Source organism: Aythya fuligula, chromosome 6 (genome assembly GCF_009819795.1).
Source record: "Aythya fuligula isolate bAytFul2 chromosome 6, bAytFul2.pri, whole genome shotgun sequence".
Lineage (NCBI taxonomy): Eukaryota > Metazoa > Chordata > Aves > Anseriformes > Anatidae > Aythya > Aythya fuligula.
The window spans coordinates 10,237,118-10,251,920 of NC_045564.1; the positions used below are offsets into that span (position 1 = coordinate 10,237,118).

General features: G+C 43.4%; 3 protein-coding genes across 3 annotated transcripts; all 3 read right to left on the minus strand.

Moving 5' to 3' along the window:
• On the minus strand, positions 1 to 10,518 carry LOC116490909 (UDP-glucuronosyltransferase 1-1-like). Its single transcript, XM_032190533.1, has 6 exons — positions 9,796 to 10,518; positions 3,674 to 3,814; positions 2,171 to 2,302; positions 1,816 to 1,903; positions 1,191 to 1,410; positions 1 to 298 (listed from the first exon to the last, which is right to left on the minus strand). Exons 1-6 carry the CDS (start codon positions 10,516 to 10,518, stop codon positions 1 to 3), a joined length of 1,602 nt encoding a protein of 533 aa, XP_032046424.1.
• A 78-nt stretch (positions 10,519 to 10,596) lies between these two features.
• Positions 10,597 to 12,676, minus strand: LOC116490607 (UDP-glucuronosyltransferase 1-1-like). The gene is made up of 2 exons (XM_032189979.1): positions 11,816 to 12,676; positions 10,597 to 10,764 (listed from the first exon to the last, which is right to left on the minus strand). The coding sequence occupies exons 1-2, from the start codon at positions 12,674 to 12,676 to the stop codon at positions 10,597 to 10,599; spliced, it is 1,029 nt and encodes a 342-aa protein (XP_032045870.1).
• Positions 12,677 to 12,799: 123 nt separating this feature from the next.
• Positions 12,800 to 14,656, minus strand: LOC116490608 (UDP-glucuronosyltransferase 1-1-like). The gene is made up of 3 exons (XM_032189981.1): positions 13,796 to 14,656; positions 13,079 to 13,083; positions 12,800 to 12,854 (listed from the first exon to the last, which is right to left on the minus strand). Exons 1-3 carry the CDS (start codon positions 14,654 to 14,656, stop codon positions 12,800 to 12,802), a joined length of 921 nt encoding a protein of 306 aa, XP_032045872.1.
• Between the last annotated feature and the right edge of the window lie 147 nt (positions 14,657 to 14,803).

The following is a 14,803-nucleotide window of genomic DNA, read 5'->3' on the forward strand; positions in this document are numbered from 1 at the left end:
CTAGTGGGACTTTGATTTGGCTGGTTTGCTTGTTCTTCCCTTCTTAAAGCAGCACCTGCGGCAGCAGAACATGCAGCACTTGAAAGAAATAAAGAGGGAGAGGAGCACCACGGCCAGGAGGAAGGCGATGACATCCAGGGAGTGGTACTGGATCCAGTTCAGGTCATGAGCAGCAGGTCGCAGGTGTGGGGCCCCTTTGTGCCTCATGACAAACTCCACCCAGTGCACAGCCAGGTCCAGGGGGTGGATGGGCCTGTCGAGGTGAAGTTCTGAGAGACGCTTGATGTTCTCCTTGTACCTGCCAAGACAAGATGTTGGGTGTTTTCAATGACTTGTGCTTCTGAGACTCAGTCCCCAGAAAAAAAGGATGTAGTGTCAGTTGTCTGATGGCCCACTGGGGGCTTCTCCATATATTTACCACCACCACCACCGCATGAGAGGTAAAATAGCAAAGTTATGAACCCCCAGAAGTCCTGTTTTCAAGGGTAAACAAAGGAGAAAAGGTATCAGAAAAAGAAGTAGGAAAGCTTAGCTTGAGCTGCTAGCAAAATCCTGGGATGAAAGGTGGAGGGTGTGTCTTAAAGCCCCCCTTTGCTGTGATGACTCAAAACACCCTGGGCATGCTGACAGCAATACTGTGCTGCCTAGGGGGGTTCCCTGTATCGCCTCAGCATACTGTGTGTATTTCTCCTGCTCTGTGCTGGAATTTACAGCATTACTGAGCCAGGCAGTGGCTGTGCTCATACAATTCTTCATGAGTGCCAGAAAGGAAAAAAAAAAAAAGACTAAGAAAACTGCTCCATGGCTCTGTTGAGTAAATCCTAGCTTCAGATGCAATACAGCCCCTGGACTATACTGTGGCACGACCACTTGTCTCCTCCCTCCTGCTGCTATTAGGATGGCATTGCTGGGCAAGGCTAGCAATATGCTATCATTGTGGGAGCACTGAGACAGCAGAGGAGGCAGGCCTGGTCCACAAGCCTGTTCTCATCATCTAGGATTACAATCCTAGACAGTGAGATGGATGATGCTGGTACAGGGGCAGAACAAGGTCAAGCATTGGCTTCTCAGCAATGTAGCTTTGATATAAGAAGGGATATAAGAACAGATTAGCATTCTGTCAAGCTGGAAGTAAGAGTGCTGTCGATATACAAGAGTAGAAGGAAAAAGGCTGTGCTTCTATTACTGACTTTTTATCATTAATAACTGTTTTCAAGGCGTTAGACATGTCTTCTGAAGTCATTTCAAGTATATTCAGTGTCAGTCCTGCTCCCCGTGACTCTACTCGCTTTGCGTTGTCCATCTGGTCTCCAAACAAAGGCATTAGTACCATTGGCACTGCATTGCATATGCCCTCATAAACACCATGTGAGCCTCCGTGGGTAATAAAGGCACGAGTCTTAGGGTGAGCTGTGGAAGAAAGAGAGACTTGCTTAGCTATTTGATCCATTAAGTCATGGTAACACATCCCTGAGGAAAAACTTACACAAACATGGCATTGATGGGTGTACATCAAGACAGTCACATGCATCATTACTTATGGGCAAACTTAATGCCCCCCATCTTCAACAGTAAGATAATCAAGTGTTGGAAAACCTTTCCAAACAGCGTTCTTTCATAATTTTGCAATCTTGAAATTGCAAGCAGATGTGTTTCTAAATGACAAGCTGTGGTTCAAACAGCCAAGTCTGTCGGGAAGTCCTGTGACCCACAGCGATACAAAGAGTCAGCGCAGATGATGGTAACGAGGCCCTGCACCTACATTATCAGATTAAAAGAAACGAGCTGGCATAACCCAAAGCATCTCAGACCTACCTAGAAGATCATTCTGTGGCAGCCATTTGACAAGCTTTACGTTTTGCGGCAGGTTGGAGGGCACCTTTCCTGTGTATCGCCACAAAACCTGTGAAGGAAAGGAAACACAATATCAATTCTCATAAAAGAGCCTCTTAGTGCTCCTCAGCTGGTTTGAAAAGCACAGCTGAAGGTGTTTGTGATGCACAAAACCTCTTTTATTGACAGCAGTGCAGAGCAGCAGGGATGATTTCTTCTGGCATCAAGGAGCAGGAGTAAGGAAGGACTGAGCACCCCGAAAGCCAAAGTTAATCTTACACTACATTTGAGTACAGTGTTGGATTGCTGTGCTGGAAGCAGGAGAGGGTAACTGTACCGTCTGAGGGACTGATCCCAAAGCATCTGCGATTTCTCTGGCTTTCTTCATAGGAATGTCAGAGACCATGGAGCCCAGTGAGAAGACAACGATGCCATGCTCTCCAGACGCATTGACGATGGCTTCGAATTCCTGCCAATACAAAGCACATCCTTAGTCAAAATCCTTACTGTGTCATATGCAGTAATTTTTGTCAGGTTTCCACAAAAGCATCTAGAAAGGCAACAAAATGAATAGCCAACATAGTGAAAACTAGGACCAGGAAAATTGGTTATTTAGAAAATGAGGCCTGGGGAAAAAAAAAGGGCGCAGGCTGTTGGGTGAAGGTATGTAGGAGTATGAGTGTTTGCAGATTTGGAAACCAAAGCAAGGTTCAGAATGGACACGAGGAAAAAAAAAAAATTAAAACAGCTGTGTAGCAAAGTCTGCCTGCTCAAAGACATCAGTTTCTGTGAAATTAAGAAGATGGTGTACCAATTCAGTGGATCAATTCATTATCATACTATTCCTGCCAACCAATCTCTAAGTTGTGTTTTATTTTCACATTTATTGAAGGTCATATGAGCTGGATTTAGAGTCAATGTTCTTCTTTTCAGACCATGCAGCTGCAAGAGAGAATTAAGATTTTTAAGTGTTCTGAAAGTACATAGCTTTAACTTATTATATCTGGAATTTTGGTCTATTTTGACTATGATAGTATTGAACCACTACCAATTTTATTATCTGTTTTGTCTGCTTTATTTAAATAAAAGAGGGACTAGAAGATCTGTCACTGGAATCCAAGAGCAAAAGGATTTTGATACAAAGACAGCCGAAGGCTGGAGTGAAATTCCTGTGCCATAGAAAAATATTTGGTAAAGCCAGGGAAGGAAAGATGAAACCGGAGGGAATTGCTGCGAGCATCAGAGTTAAACAAGTGGAATAAAATGAACTGAGTCTAGCGATTGAAATGTAATCTCTGAAGGGATAACTGAGACTGACTCCCTGAGGTTTTGCTCTCTTCTGTATTTTTGTGGCTGACCCTTTGCTGTAGGCTGAATCCCAAATGGAAGGAACCTTTGAAAGCTTGCTGATAACCAGCACGCTGAGTGGCTGACCTGATGCTCTCCTAAAGGCAAACAAGGTGGAATGTAATTCAGACTTGGTTCTGTCATACCAGCTCTCTCTGAAAACAGATTTTTCCATTAAGTCATCGCAGATAGCTGGCTGGGAACTTAGGGCTCAGCTCTGCGTGGACTCATGGTCATCTGGGCACTGCAAAATCCTCCCCAGGAAAGAAAGAAGAAGCCCAGCTTTTCATGCATATTTGTCTGGGCATCTTAAGGGTCTTCCACAAAGAGATTTACTCCTCACTTCACAAGGGATGAATTGGTGCCAAGAGCTTTCCTCAGCCACCTCCAGCTTGCTCGCCTGTTGCTGTTTGTCCCTGACAGGAGCCCCATCTAACGGTGCGAGGAAGCAGTGCAGTCATAGACAAACGGAGAAAAAAAAAAATTAACTAACCTTTGATAATGGTTTTTCCTGAGTACAGCTTATGCCTCCAATCAAGACCATGTTAGGCATGACAGGCCTGGGATACTCAAACACAAAGTCATATTTCATGAGCCAAATAGATGCATGGCTTAAGATTTCTAGCAGTGTTGCCTCTTTCTGAAGGAATTCTTTGATCAAAATATCGTACGGTGAATAAAAAAGACTACAGGTTAGGGAATTGGTCAAGCTAACGATGACATTGACCACACGCTGGAGGAAGCCCATGCGATCAGTGTAGCGTGTGAAGAACCTAGGAATGTAAGAAGGAGGATTTGGGCAGAGGGTAGCATGGAAGTCCAGGCTGCACGGCAGTCCCCGCACGAGGTACACGGAAGGTATGGAGAGATGTTCAGCCAGAATCTGTCCACATGGGAAAAAAGGATCCATAAAAACAACATCAAATGTGCTTTCTTCAAGGTATTTGATCAGCTCTTTATCAGAAAGAAGCATTTTGCAGGAATCAAAAAACATTTTTGTAATATTTGCCACTTTGGAGAATTTTTCCAAGAAAGGTCGAGGTGTGAAACTCCTATAGCCTAGCTTTTTAAATTCTGCCTCCACGTACTCCCTGGTGTAAGGCACGGAGTATGTTTTCGTGGTATAGTGCACTGATGAATCTATCCGCAGGTTTATCTCTGGCGCAACAACCACTATTTCATGTCCTCTCTGCCTGAGCCGCTCCACAATCGGGCGCGTGCTGAGCCAGTGACTGCCATCGATGGGTACAACCAAAAGCTTTCCACCTTCACAAAAATTCCACAGGAGCAGGAAAAACGCAGCCCAGGAGGTAAGAAAATTAAATCCCAGATTCACAAAGGCCATTTTCCTTGCACTGCAGAAAGCCAGCAAGGTTTTAAGTGGATGCAGAACTATTGCGAGGGACAAATAATGGCTGGTGGGGTACTTTGCTCTTCAATTTTTTTGAAGGTAAATGTTTAATTCCCAGTGGGCTGAACACTAGCAGAAATTAGGGTAATCTTTAACTTCGGGTAAAGGTTGCACATATTATCTGTGCACACAGTGAAGGCTTTAGGCAAACGGGTACTGCGGGGTAAAGTTGAATGTTTGAATGAACATTAGAGCATTCAGATGCTTGAGGGAGGGACGCCCAGCAACAGGCGATGCATTGCACTGAAAAGCTGAACGGAGTCATGAATGGGAGGCAGCACTAGCCAGGCAGTCACTGTCACTATCCAGGGGCTGATATCCAGTGAATTATCAACTCCCAGCCTTGAGTCTGTTCAGATGTCTGACCTTTGGAATATTTTGTGCCATCGAGGCAGCCTAAACAAGAAGTAATGATTGATAGAGATGTGATAGCCAGGGGGCTGATAAGGTTTACCTTCAGATTTGTTTGTATATAGTAGCAGTTATCAAAGTGAAAGCCCTGGGTCTACGGTAGTAAATGTAATTGCTAGGTTTGCATCACTTCTGCAGTTGCAACACCGCTGTGGTCTGAAACACAAAATAAATGACTGATATCTGCACTATTTATGCAGCCCACTAGGGAGATTTAGACAAGTCAGGGAGGGAGGGTAGATAGTTACAAACCTGAAGGCTTCTTTTTCAAATCATCCTCTTATACACTGTCTTACTCTGCTTCTTACAAACTCAGAGTCAGGAGAGCTCCCTTTCCTGTGTTTGGTTGCCTGCCCTGCTAGGTTTTGGGGTGTTCAGCCACATTATCAATCTCTATGGCACACCATATGTGCCTAGGTTTACACAGAGTTAGTTCTACATTTTCACTCTTTGTCCTATCAAGTCTCCTGCAGTTAATCAATATTCCTCTTCCATTACGGATATTAAATCTTCTGACATAGAATTATGTTGTCATTTATCTAGACACTCAAGGCATGCATGCTGTGTTTAATTTTATGGCAATATGCTTAGGCCAAGCTAAGCCATACGCATGCTGCTATGTACCTTATACAACTCTGCCTAGCCTTTCCCTGACAGAAACCCTTTGTGTGCTTCCAATGCAACAAAGCTAGGTTCTGGTGGCCATCTATCAGAGCCTGAGATTCCTACTTCTGAATCATGCCATCCTGGTAGTCAGTCATGTATCACCTCAAGCATAAATGTAGAACAAATATAGAAAGCACCTAAAAAAAAAAAAAGCAAATCTTAAATTATTGCTAATAAATGCTGCAATACTCTCAACTTAAACAATGACAAACCTCTGGTAATGGTTTATTCTGCTCACAGCTGATGCTTCCAATATAGACCATATTTTGGGATTATTGGCCATGGATACTCAGACACAGTCATAGCTTTCGAGTTTCTTCACAGAGAAATAATAGTACTGGAACTCTTTAGCAAAGCATCCGTTTGGGTTATAAGTTCTCTTGTTTTAAATAAGACAGATAGCAAACTAAATGATCTAAAAACCTAACCAGGGGGTTTTTCACACATTCTCTAAATGTGGTGTGATCTGAACTGGATGTGAAAGTCCTTGGCACATAAGAAAAAGACATTGACTACCATCCTGAGGCATGACCAAGCTGCCAAGCTCCAGAAAGAAAGAGAACAAGCCTAGCATATATCTGGTACCTTTACATAACTGCTGTGGGGCTGCTGGCAGGAAGAGAATTCCTTCCTACTTATCCCAATCAGTATATGAAAGCAAAAAATAGTTGTACCTCATTTATACCTTGATCTTTAATCTTTTTGTCTACAAAAGGATTGCTAAAACAGGTTGTTGGAGTTCAAAGATTACATTTTTACACTGCGATAAAAGTATTGATACGAGTGCTATCAAAGGATGTCAGGCAAGAAGCATTTTCATGTACTTAAGTTATCTTAAATGATTTAGCACAGTTCACCAGGGTCTTTGATTAAGGGAGGTAGCAGCTGTTTGTAGAGGGATTTTCGTAGGTCAGGGCAGTTTGAAGTGACTTACTGTCCTCTGCCAGATTCAAGACCGCCCAGCTTTCACGGCCACTGAATTTCTCCAGAGAGCTTACCTTAAAAGAAGCGTATCATTCAGCAGTATTGCACTACTGATATGGAAGTCCCAAAGCCCTGACTTTCCCTCCTGCACCTTTGCTAGGAGAGGTGCCCGGAGTTCACACTGTCCTCAGCAGTAAGCGGGAGCTAGCACGCTAAGCAGTGGTGTCACCAAAGTTTGAGTAACATATTAACCAAAAGCTTTTTTTATATAAACAATGACGAAGCAGAATACGGAGTCCTTGCTCAAGAGGTGCCACAAGAGTTCGTAGGTGAGTGGTTTGAGGTGAAACTGCTTTTTGAGAGTACTGATGCATCAGAAAACACAGTCCTTGGCCAAGAGGGGGCATTAGAGTTTGTAGGTGAGAGGTTCTGGCCAAATTGTGTTGAAAGCTCTTAATAGCAACTTTTCAAAAGAAGCTAGTAAGGCTGGGCTGTGGTATGAGCCAGTAGGACGTGGGACAGAATGCTGAGGTCACCAGAAAAAGGGGAGGACAGAGTTTCCGAGCTGCTTCTGCATGTGCTGTGCTAAGATTTTTAATGCAAAACAAAACAAAAAAAAAACTATATTGGAAGTCCTGTTCCCTGTCACACACTACAGTAGCCTACAACTACTTTACAGAGAGAACGATGATGATGGAGTCAAGTTTTTCTGGGTAGCAGTGGTACGTGAGAGCATGAGCACGAGAGATTCAGACTGAGCATTTGGAAAATGCTCCAATACTTTTTACCTCTAGTATTTAGTAAGCTTGCCTGTATAACACCACAGATTCCTTGATCTAATGTTGAGGATAGTCCCACTCCAATGACTTTTTTTTTTTGATATCCAGATCAGGTCGACGTGAGTAGGATTTCAGTCCCTTATTACTCTTGAGAACCTGGGCTGAAGCTGCAGCAACTGATGCAAGGGATACCAAGTGGATACCCAGTGGACAGGTGGGTGAATGAAATAGGTGCCTGTAAACAAAGCACTGCCTGCAGATAGGGAGAACATGCAAAAGCACATTAAGACTTTCAAGATAAACCTAGGAGAGAGGATAACTGCAGTCTGTGCTTAAAAGAAGGGACTGACCAAGCAGGTCTCATCTACCCTTAAGTCGTGGAAAGGGAAAAGGTGGATGCCAAAAGTTTGCAAACTTACAAAAGTTATGAGACAAACTAGAGTAGAAGAAAAATTCTCTAGAGGCCTATTGAGTACAACAATAACATTTCTAAGGCACAGCCAGGAAACTGAGAGAACATTTTTGGGAAACACTATTTCCTTGCTCTGTTCTACAGCACCTCTCTGCAATTTTATCACATTTCAGTGATAAAGAGGAAGAGATCTCAATGTGACAAGGAGATGCAACAGATTACATATACCCTGAGGTAGCAGTATACAACCAGGTAGTTACCCCAGAGTTGCAGGTATCCTGTTACCACTACCCTATGCTAACATAGAAGGGGCCCTCAAATCTCGTATTTGGTGTATAGTCCCTTCCACATAGTCTTTAAGCTCTGCTAACGTTTCACCCAAACGTGTATCTGTCTGTGTAACACTAATATATAATGCCATAAAACAACACTAAAGAGATTAAAAACAACCAAACAAAAACATTAAAAAAAAAAAATAAGGTTAACAACATGTTCATAAGAATTCAAAAGTTGTGTCACGGGATTTTGAGAAATACGCTAACACCTGCAACTGATCCATGTCTATATGAGTCCAGAGACTGAAGTCCCCTAGTGGAACTGTAAATTCAGCTCTCCTGAAAGCAAAGAAAAAAAAAACAAAACAAAAAAAAAACATATTTATCAGGAGAAAGTAAAGCTAAAGTACAGAGTTGAGTGCCAAGGTTGTACACTGTAAATATCCCCAGCTGTAAGAATCAATGGTTATCTATTTGCAATTCTACAAATCCTGGCAGTCACAATGTACCTCTTATTAACCAACAAAATCCTTTTTTTAAATTCATTCCCAGTTTTTGTCTACAGAAGAAAACTGTTGGTGGTGAGCCAGGTTTTTTCAGTACATGATGTCAGATGTACTTCCTTTTGTTTGCTTTAAACTTGCTGTCTCCTCATTTCACTGCTAGTCATAGGTTAAGTACTGGGAGAAATGATGCATATCAGTTCCCCTTTCACCTTCTTTACACTTTCCAGGATTTTATAGGCCACTGTTATAGATCCTCTGTCATAATCCTTTTTACAGGTTTGACTATACAGTTTATTTTATCCCTGCCTTTCTAGATTGAGTGCCTATTTTGAATACTCTTTAAAATGCTTCATTTTTACTGTGTGAGGTTCAACTTTTTATTAAAGTTAAGCCCTATTTCAACAATTTGTCAAACTTGATATCTGCAAAACTTACTTAATAGGAACTTATTTCTAAAAACTTAAGGTATGATGTTGGTCTGTGAACCACAGAATATAATTGAGTACACATTGAGTACACAGAATGGAGCAACCTGAACTAAGTGGACATGCTTTGACTCCTGCTTATTCAGTCCTTCTTGTTGGATGAGGTCTGCAAACGTCCTTCATGCTCCGGTATTTTCTGAGTTAATTACAACTCAAAACATCGAGAATCTTTTTTTAAAGGAGAGGGAGGGATAGAGAGGAAATCAGCAATGACAAGGCAAGCCATAGGCTAAGCAAAGGTCACCTTAAACAAAATTTTCTCATGCAGAAGATGCTTGTAAATGGCAAACACCACAACAACAGCCCTGAGTGAAGAGACCATGAGAAACCTGCTTTAGAGTCAAAGCTGGCTTGGAGCAGAGGGCACGTGAGTACTGAGGACTTTCCCAGGGCTAATTTAATCTACAACACTTCCTTCGTTTTTACACCGAGATATTCAGATGTCTTCATTGCAAGAAGTGCTGGCACCTCTTGGTAAAGGAAAAGCAGCTTGAAATGTTTTTGTTATCACCCACTTAAAGAGACTTTCTAACAAACCCTGTGTTGCAACCTCTCTGTGTGCATAAAGTCCTGCAAGAATGACAAGAAGAAAACAGAGGATGACCCACCTGAGTTAGCTTCCCGTGAGCACAATTTACTCCACCAACCAAAATCATGTTGGGCATCAGTGGTCTTGGATAGTGTAAAACAAAGTCTAATTTTATAAGCCAAATGGAAGCCTTACGTAAGAGATCTGGCACAGTCACGTCACGCTGAAGGAACTCAGAAGCCAGTTTAGAGTATGGTTGAAAAACAACATCACAGAGAAAAAAATTGGGGATGTCAAAGATTACATTCTTCACGCGCTGGAGAAAGTTCATGCGGTCTGTGTTGTCTGTAAATACCCTGGGGACATAAGAAGGGGGATTGGGACACTGAGTGGCTTCAAATTCCAAGCCACACGGTATTAGCTGCAAATAAAACACAGAAGGGACTGAAAGATGCTCGGCCAGTATCTGCCCACAGGGTAGTATTGGATCGGTAAAGACAGCATCAAACTTACTCTCCTCAAGATATCTGATAAGCTCTTTGTTGTACAGTAAGTGTTCACAGGTAGACAGGAATATGGCAGAAGTATTTTTCACACCCTCATATGTTTTAACAATTCTTTCCAGGAAGGTTCCTTCTTCAAATACTTGCTGTCCAGTTCTCTGGAAAGTGGTATCCATCTCTTCCTGTGTGAAAGGGACTGGGTACATTTTCATGATAAAACTCTTTGATGGCTTTATGTATAAACTGACTTCTGGTGCGACGACGACTACTTCATGCCCTTTCGCCTTGAGACCCTCCAACACTTCCCGCATGCTGAGCCAGTGACTCCCATCTACGGGCACCACCAGCACTTTCCCACCAGCAGCCAGACCGAGCACGGACAGGAGCAGACCCAGCGTCACTGCGACTTGTGGATGAGAAGCAGGCACCGGGGCCATCCCTGCAGAAACCCGGTGCGTGCTGCCCAGAAAGAAGTCTGCAGGCAGCACTGAAGCAACAGCACCAGCTCCGCGCTTTTAAGCGATTTGTGCTACACCTTCACTTTTGATCTTCAGAGGTATTTGCTGTATGGTAAATGTATAATCCTTGATTTCATAAAAGGCTGGATAACAAGTACTAAGTTCAGCCAACTCCATAGGAATGTGGCACATGTAGTGAATACACCAGAGAACCAGTATCTGTTTCTAGAAAACGAACCATAAAGCGTGACCCTGGAACGAGGCAGGGGTGGTTCTGGGTGGGGCTGTGGTTCTCATACCCTAAACATCAGGGCAGTACTAGCAGTCCCTGCAAAGACACAGCTAAAGGAGAATTATGATTAAGTTTCCCTGCAAGATGTGTGACAGCCTGAAGTACTAGACCAAAGAATAATTAGTATTCCTTGGTGCTGGTGCATGCTACATGCTCTTTTGTTAGACATCAGACTGTGAGAACTGGGAGAACTGGAGGACAGGGCTTTTCTCACTTAGGCCTTTTAAGACTTCTTCTAGAATGATTTCTCCTCTGAGATCCTCCATAGGACATGTCCATCAATGTCTTCCTTTGGGATCAGTGCTGGGTCCATCTCCTTTCTCTCCTCCTTGACATTTATTGGGAGATGTGCTCTTGCACCTGCAGGGTCAACTATTTCACACTTCCCCCGCCTCCGATCATTAGCAGTCACACAGAGCCACTGATGCCAATCCAGCAGCACCATCAGCAGCTCCCTGTGTGGGGTGAGAGGCGTGGGAGAGAATCAGCCCTGCAGTGATTTGAGATTAGGGAGGAAAGTGGCAGCTTCTCAGACAAAACATGCTGAGCGATGCACAGATAAACAACAGGTGCTGTTGTCAAGAAATTAAGAGCATTTATATTACAATCATACAGCAATACCAAGGCAAGTTGGTGTGTCTAATAAAACAAGAAAGTTTTTTTCTTTCACATAGATCTAGCAAGAAGTTGAATTCTTCAGTTGGTGGCACATATTTTGAAGGTGGTTTTGAGTGAAATGGGTAGATTCAGACCCCCCACAACTCTATGCGGATGTCAGAAGAGCTCTGCCTGTTCAAAACACCATTTTTTACTGTGATACACAAGTGTCTTCACTGAATCAAGTACTGGCGCTTCTCGGTAAATGAAAAGCAGATTGACGATGTTCAGGCAGTAAAAGAGACCTTTCTAACAACCTCTGTGATACATCGTTCTCTAATGAGAACAGCAGCTTATGAGAACAACAAAAAATAGGGCATGACCCACCTGAGTTAGCTTCCTGTGAGTGCATGTTATTCCTCCAATAATGACCATGTTTGGCATCAGTGGCCTGGGATAATGGAATACAAAGTCGAATCGCATAAGCCAAATAGATGCATTGCGTAAGAGGTCTAACACGGTCACATCCCGCTGAAGGAACTCAGAAGCCAGTTTAGAGTACGGTTGAAACATAAAATAGCAGAGGAGATTATTTGGAATGTCAAATAATACGTTCTTCACGCGCTGGAGAAAGTTCATGCGGTCTGTATTGGCACTGAATAGCCTAGGGACATAAGAATGTGGTCTAGGACACTGAGTGGCTTCAAATTCCAAGCTACACGGTATTTGCTGTAAAAGAAACACAGAAGGGACTGAAAGATGCTCGGCCAGTATCTGCCCACAGGGAAGCATTGGATCTGTAAAGAGAGCGTCAAACTTACTGTCCTCAAGATATTTGATAAGTTCTTTGTTGTTCAGTAAGTATTCACATGTAGCCAGGAACAAGGCAGAGGTTTTTTTAGATCGTTGCAATATTCTAACAAATCTTTCCAGAAAGGATCCTCCTTGAAATGCTTCCTGTGAAAAGGCATGGAAATTCTCATCCAGCTCTTCCTGTGTGAAAGGGACTGGGTACATTTTCAGAACAAAATTCTTTGCTGGCTTTATGTGTAAATTCACTTCTGGTGCAACGACGACTATTTCATGCCCTTTCTCACTGAGACCATCCAACACTTCCCGCATGCTGAGCCAGTGACTCCCATCTATGGGCACCACCAGCAGTTTCCCACCAGCAGCCAGACCGAGCACGGACAGGAGCAGAACCAGCGTCACTGTGACTTGTGGATGAGAAGCAGGCACCGGGGCCATCCCTGCAGAAACCCGGTGCGTGCTGCCCAGAAAGAAGTCTGCAGGCAGCACTGAAGCAACAGCACCAGCTCCGTGCTTTTAAGCAATCTGTGCTACACTGTAACTTTTGATCCGTAAAAATATTTACTGCTTGGTAAATGTATAATCCTTGATTTCATAAAAGGCCAGATAACCCACACTAGAGTTCAGAAATGTACACAGGCGGGTGCAAATGTGGTGGATGCAGCAGATAAGCTGAAACATTTACTACTAGAGGAACAGCATAGTCTGATCACGGAAGGCAGCAGGCGTGGTTCTGGGCAGGACTGTGCTTCTGATAGACTCGCTCTGACTGAAGTATCTTGACTTTCCTCAAGCACTGACAATACCTTTGGGTGGTACATACAATACCCCATCACATACCTGTGCTAGAAGACAGAGGAAGTGGAAAGGAAGCAGGGGTACCCCAGGGAGAAGCCTGATATGCATTTCTCAGTAAAAACCAGACCCTGCTCCAAGCAGGTGCCAAGCTGTATGGATTATGCCTGACTGCGAGGCTTTGACAGACCCGCAGACTTGCCTCTGCTCTTCCATCACTCACTATGAGAACAAGAGAGAACCAAGTTACTCAACACCCTGCAAAACTGAACTGAAGATATATAATGAAAAAGACATCTGTAATAAATCCAGCAATCATTTTACAGGTGAAGGTACCTAAGATACATTTTCCTTCTAGCCCCAGCTGAAGCTTTCACTAAGGAGCAGCACTTGAATGGCATACACAAAAGCAAAGTTACCTCTCCTCAGCCAACTAGAAGAGTAACTTCTTGTGCAGGAAAAGAAAATACCTTGGAAACCACTTACTTCACTTACTGCCACTCAGTTGAGCATACCTGGGACACGGGACACCAGAAGACGTAGCTGACTACATACACACACCAAAAAATAAAAATAAAAAATAAAATAAATAAATCAGAAAGCAAGGAAGAAATGACAGAAATAGCATTTTTTCACCAGGCTTTGCCTAACTCTCCCTGAATGGGAACTTAATATCTATCATATCTATCTGCTACACAAAACTGCACTCTTGCAAACACAGACGTCAGTCAGAACAAGAAGCAAGAATGGAGCACGACCTACCTGAGGTAGATCCTTGTGAGCACAATTCACTCCACCAACCAAAATCATGTTGGGCATCAGTGGTCTTGGATAATCTAACACAAAGTCTAATCTCAGAAGCCATACGGAGGCCTTGCGTAAGAGATCTAACACATCCACATCTCGCTGAAGGAACTCAGAAGCCAGTTTGGAGTATGGCTGATACATAAAATCACAGAGGAAGAAATTTTGGACATCAAAGACTAGATTCTTCACGCGCTGGAGGAAGCTCATGTGGTCTGTGTTGTCTGTAAATACCCTGGGGACATAAGAAGGGGGATTGGGACACTGAGTGGCTTCAAAATCTATGCCACATGGAATTCCTCGCAGAAAATAGACAGAAGGGACTGAAAGGTGCTCAGCCACTATTGGCCCGCAAGGTATTACAGGGTCCGTAAAGACAACATCAAACTTAGACTCCTCAAGATATCTCATAAGTTCTTTGTTGTACAGTAAGTATTCACAGCTGATGAATGGAAAGTCAGAGAGTCTTTTCATCCTTTGGTATGTTCTAACAAATCTTTCCAGAAAGGATCCTTCTTCAAACCCACCCTTTAAAAATGCGTGGAAGTCCTTGTCCATCTCTTCCTGTGTGAAAGGGACTGGGTACATTTTCATAGTAAAATTGTCTGTTGGTTTTATGTGTAAATTGATTTCAGGTGCAGCGACGACTACTTCATGCCCTTTCGCCTTGAGACCCTCCAACACTTCCCGCATGCTGAGCCAGGGACTCCCACTTATGGGCACCACCAGCACTTTCCCACCAGCAGCCAGACCGAGCACGGACAGGAGCAGAACCAGTGTCACTGCGACTTGTGGATGAGAAGCAGGCACCGGGGCCATCCCTGCAGAAACCCGGTGCGTGCTGCCCAGAAAGAAGTCTGCAGGCAGCACTGAAGCAATAGCACCAGCTCCGCGCTTTTAAGCAACCTGTGTCACACCTTAACTTTTGATCCTTGGAGGTGTTTCCTGTGTGGTAAATGTATAATC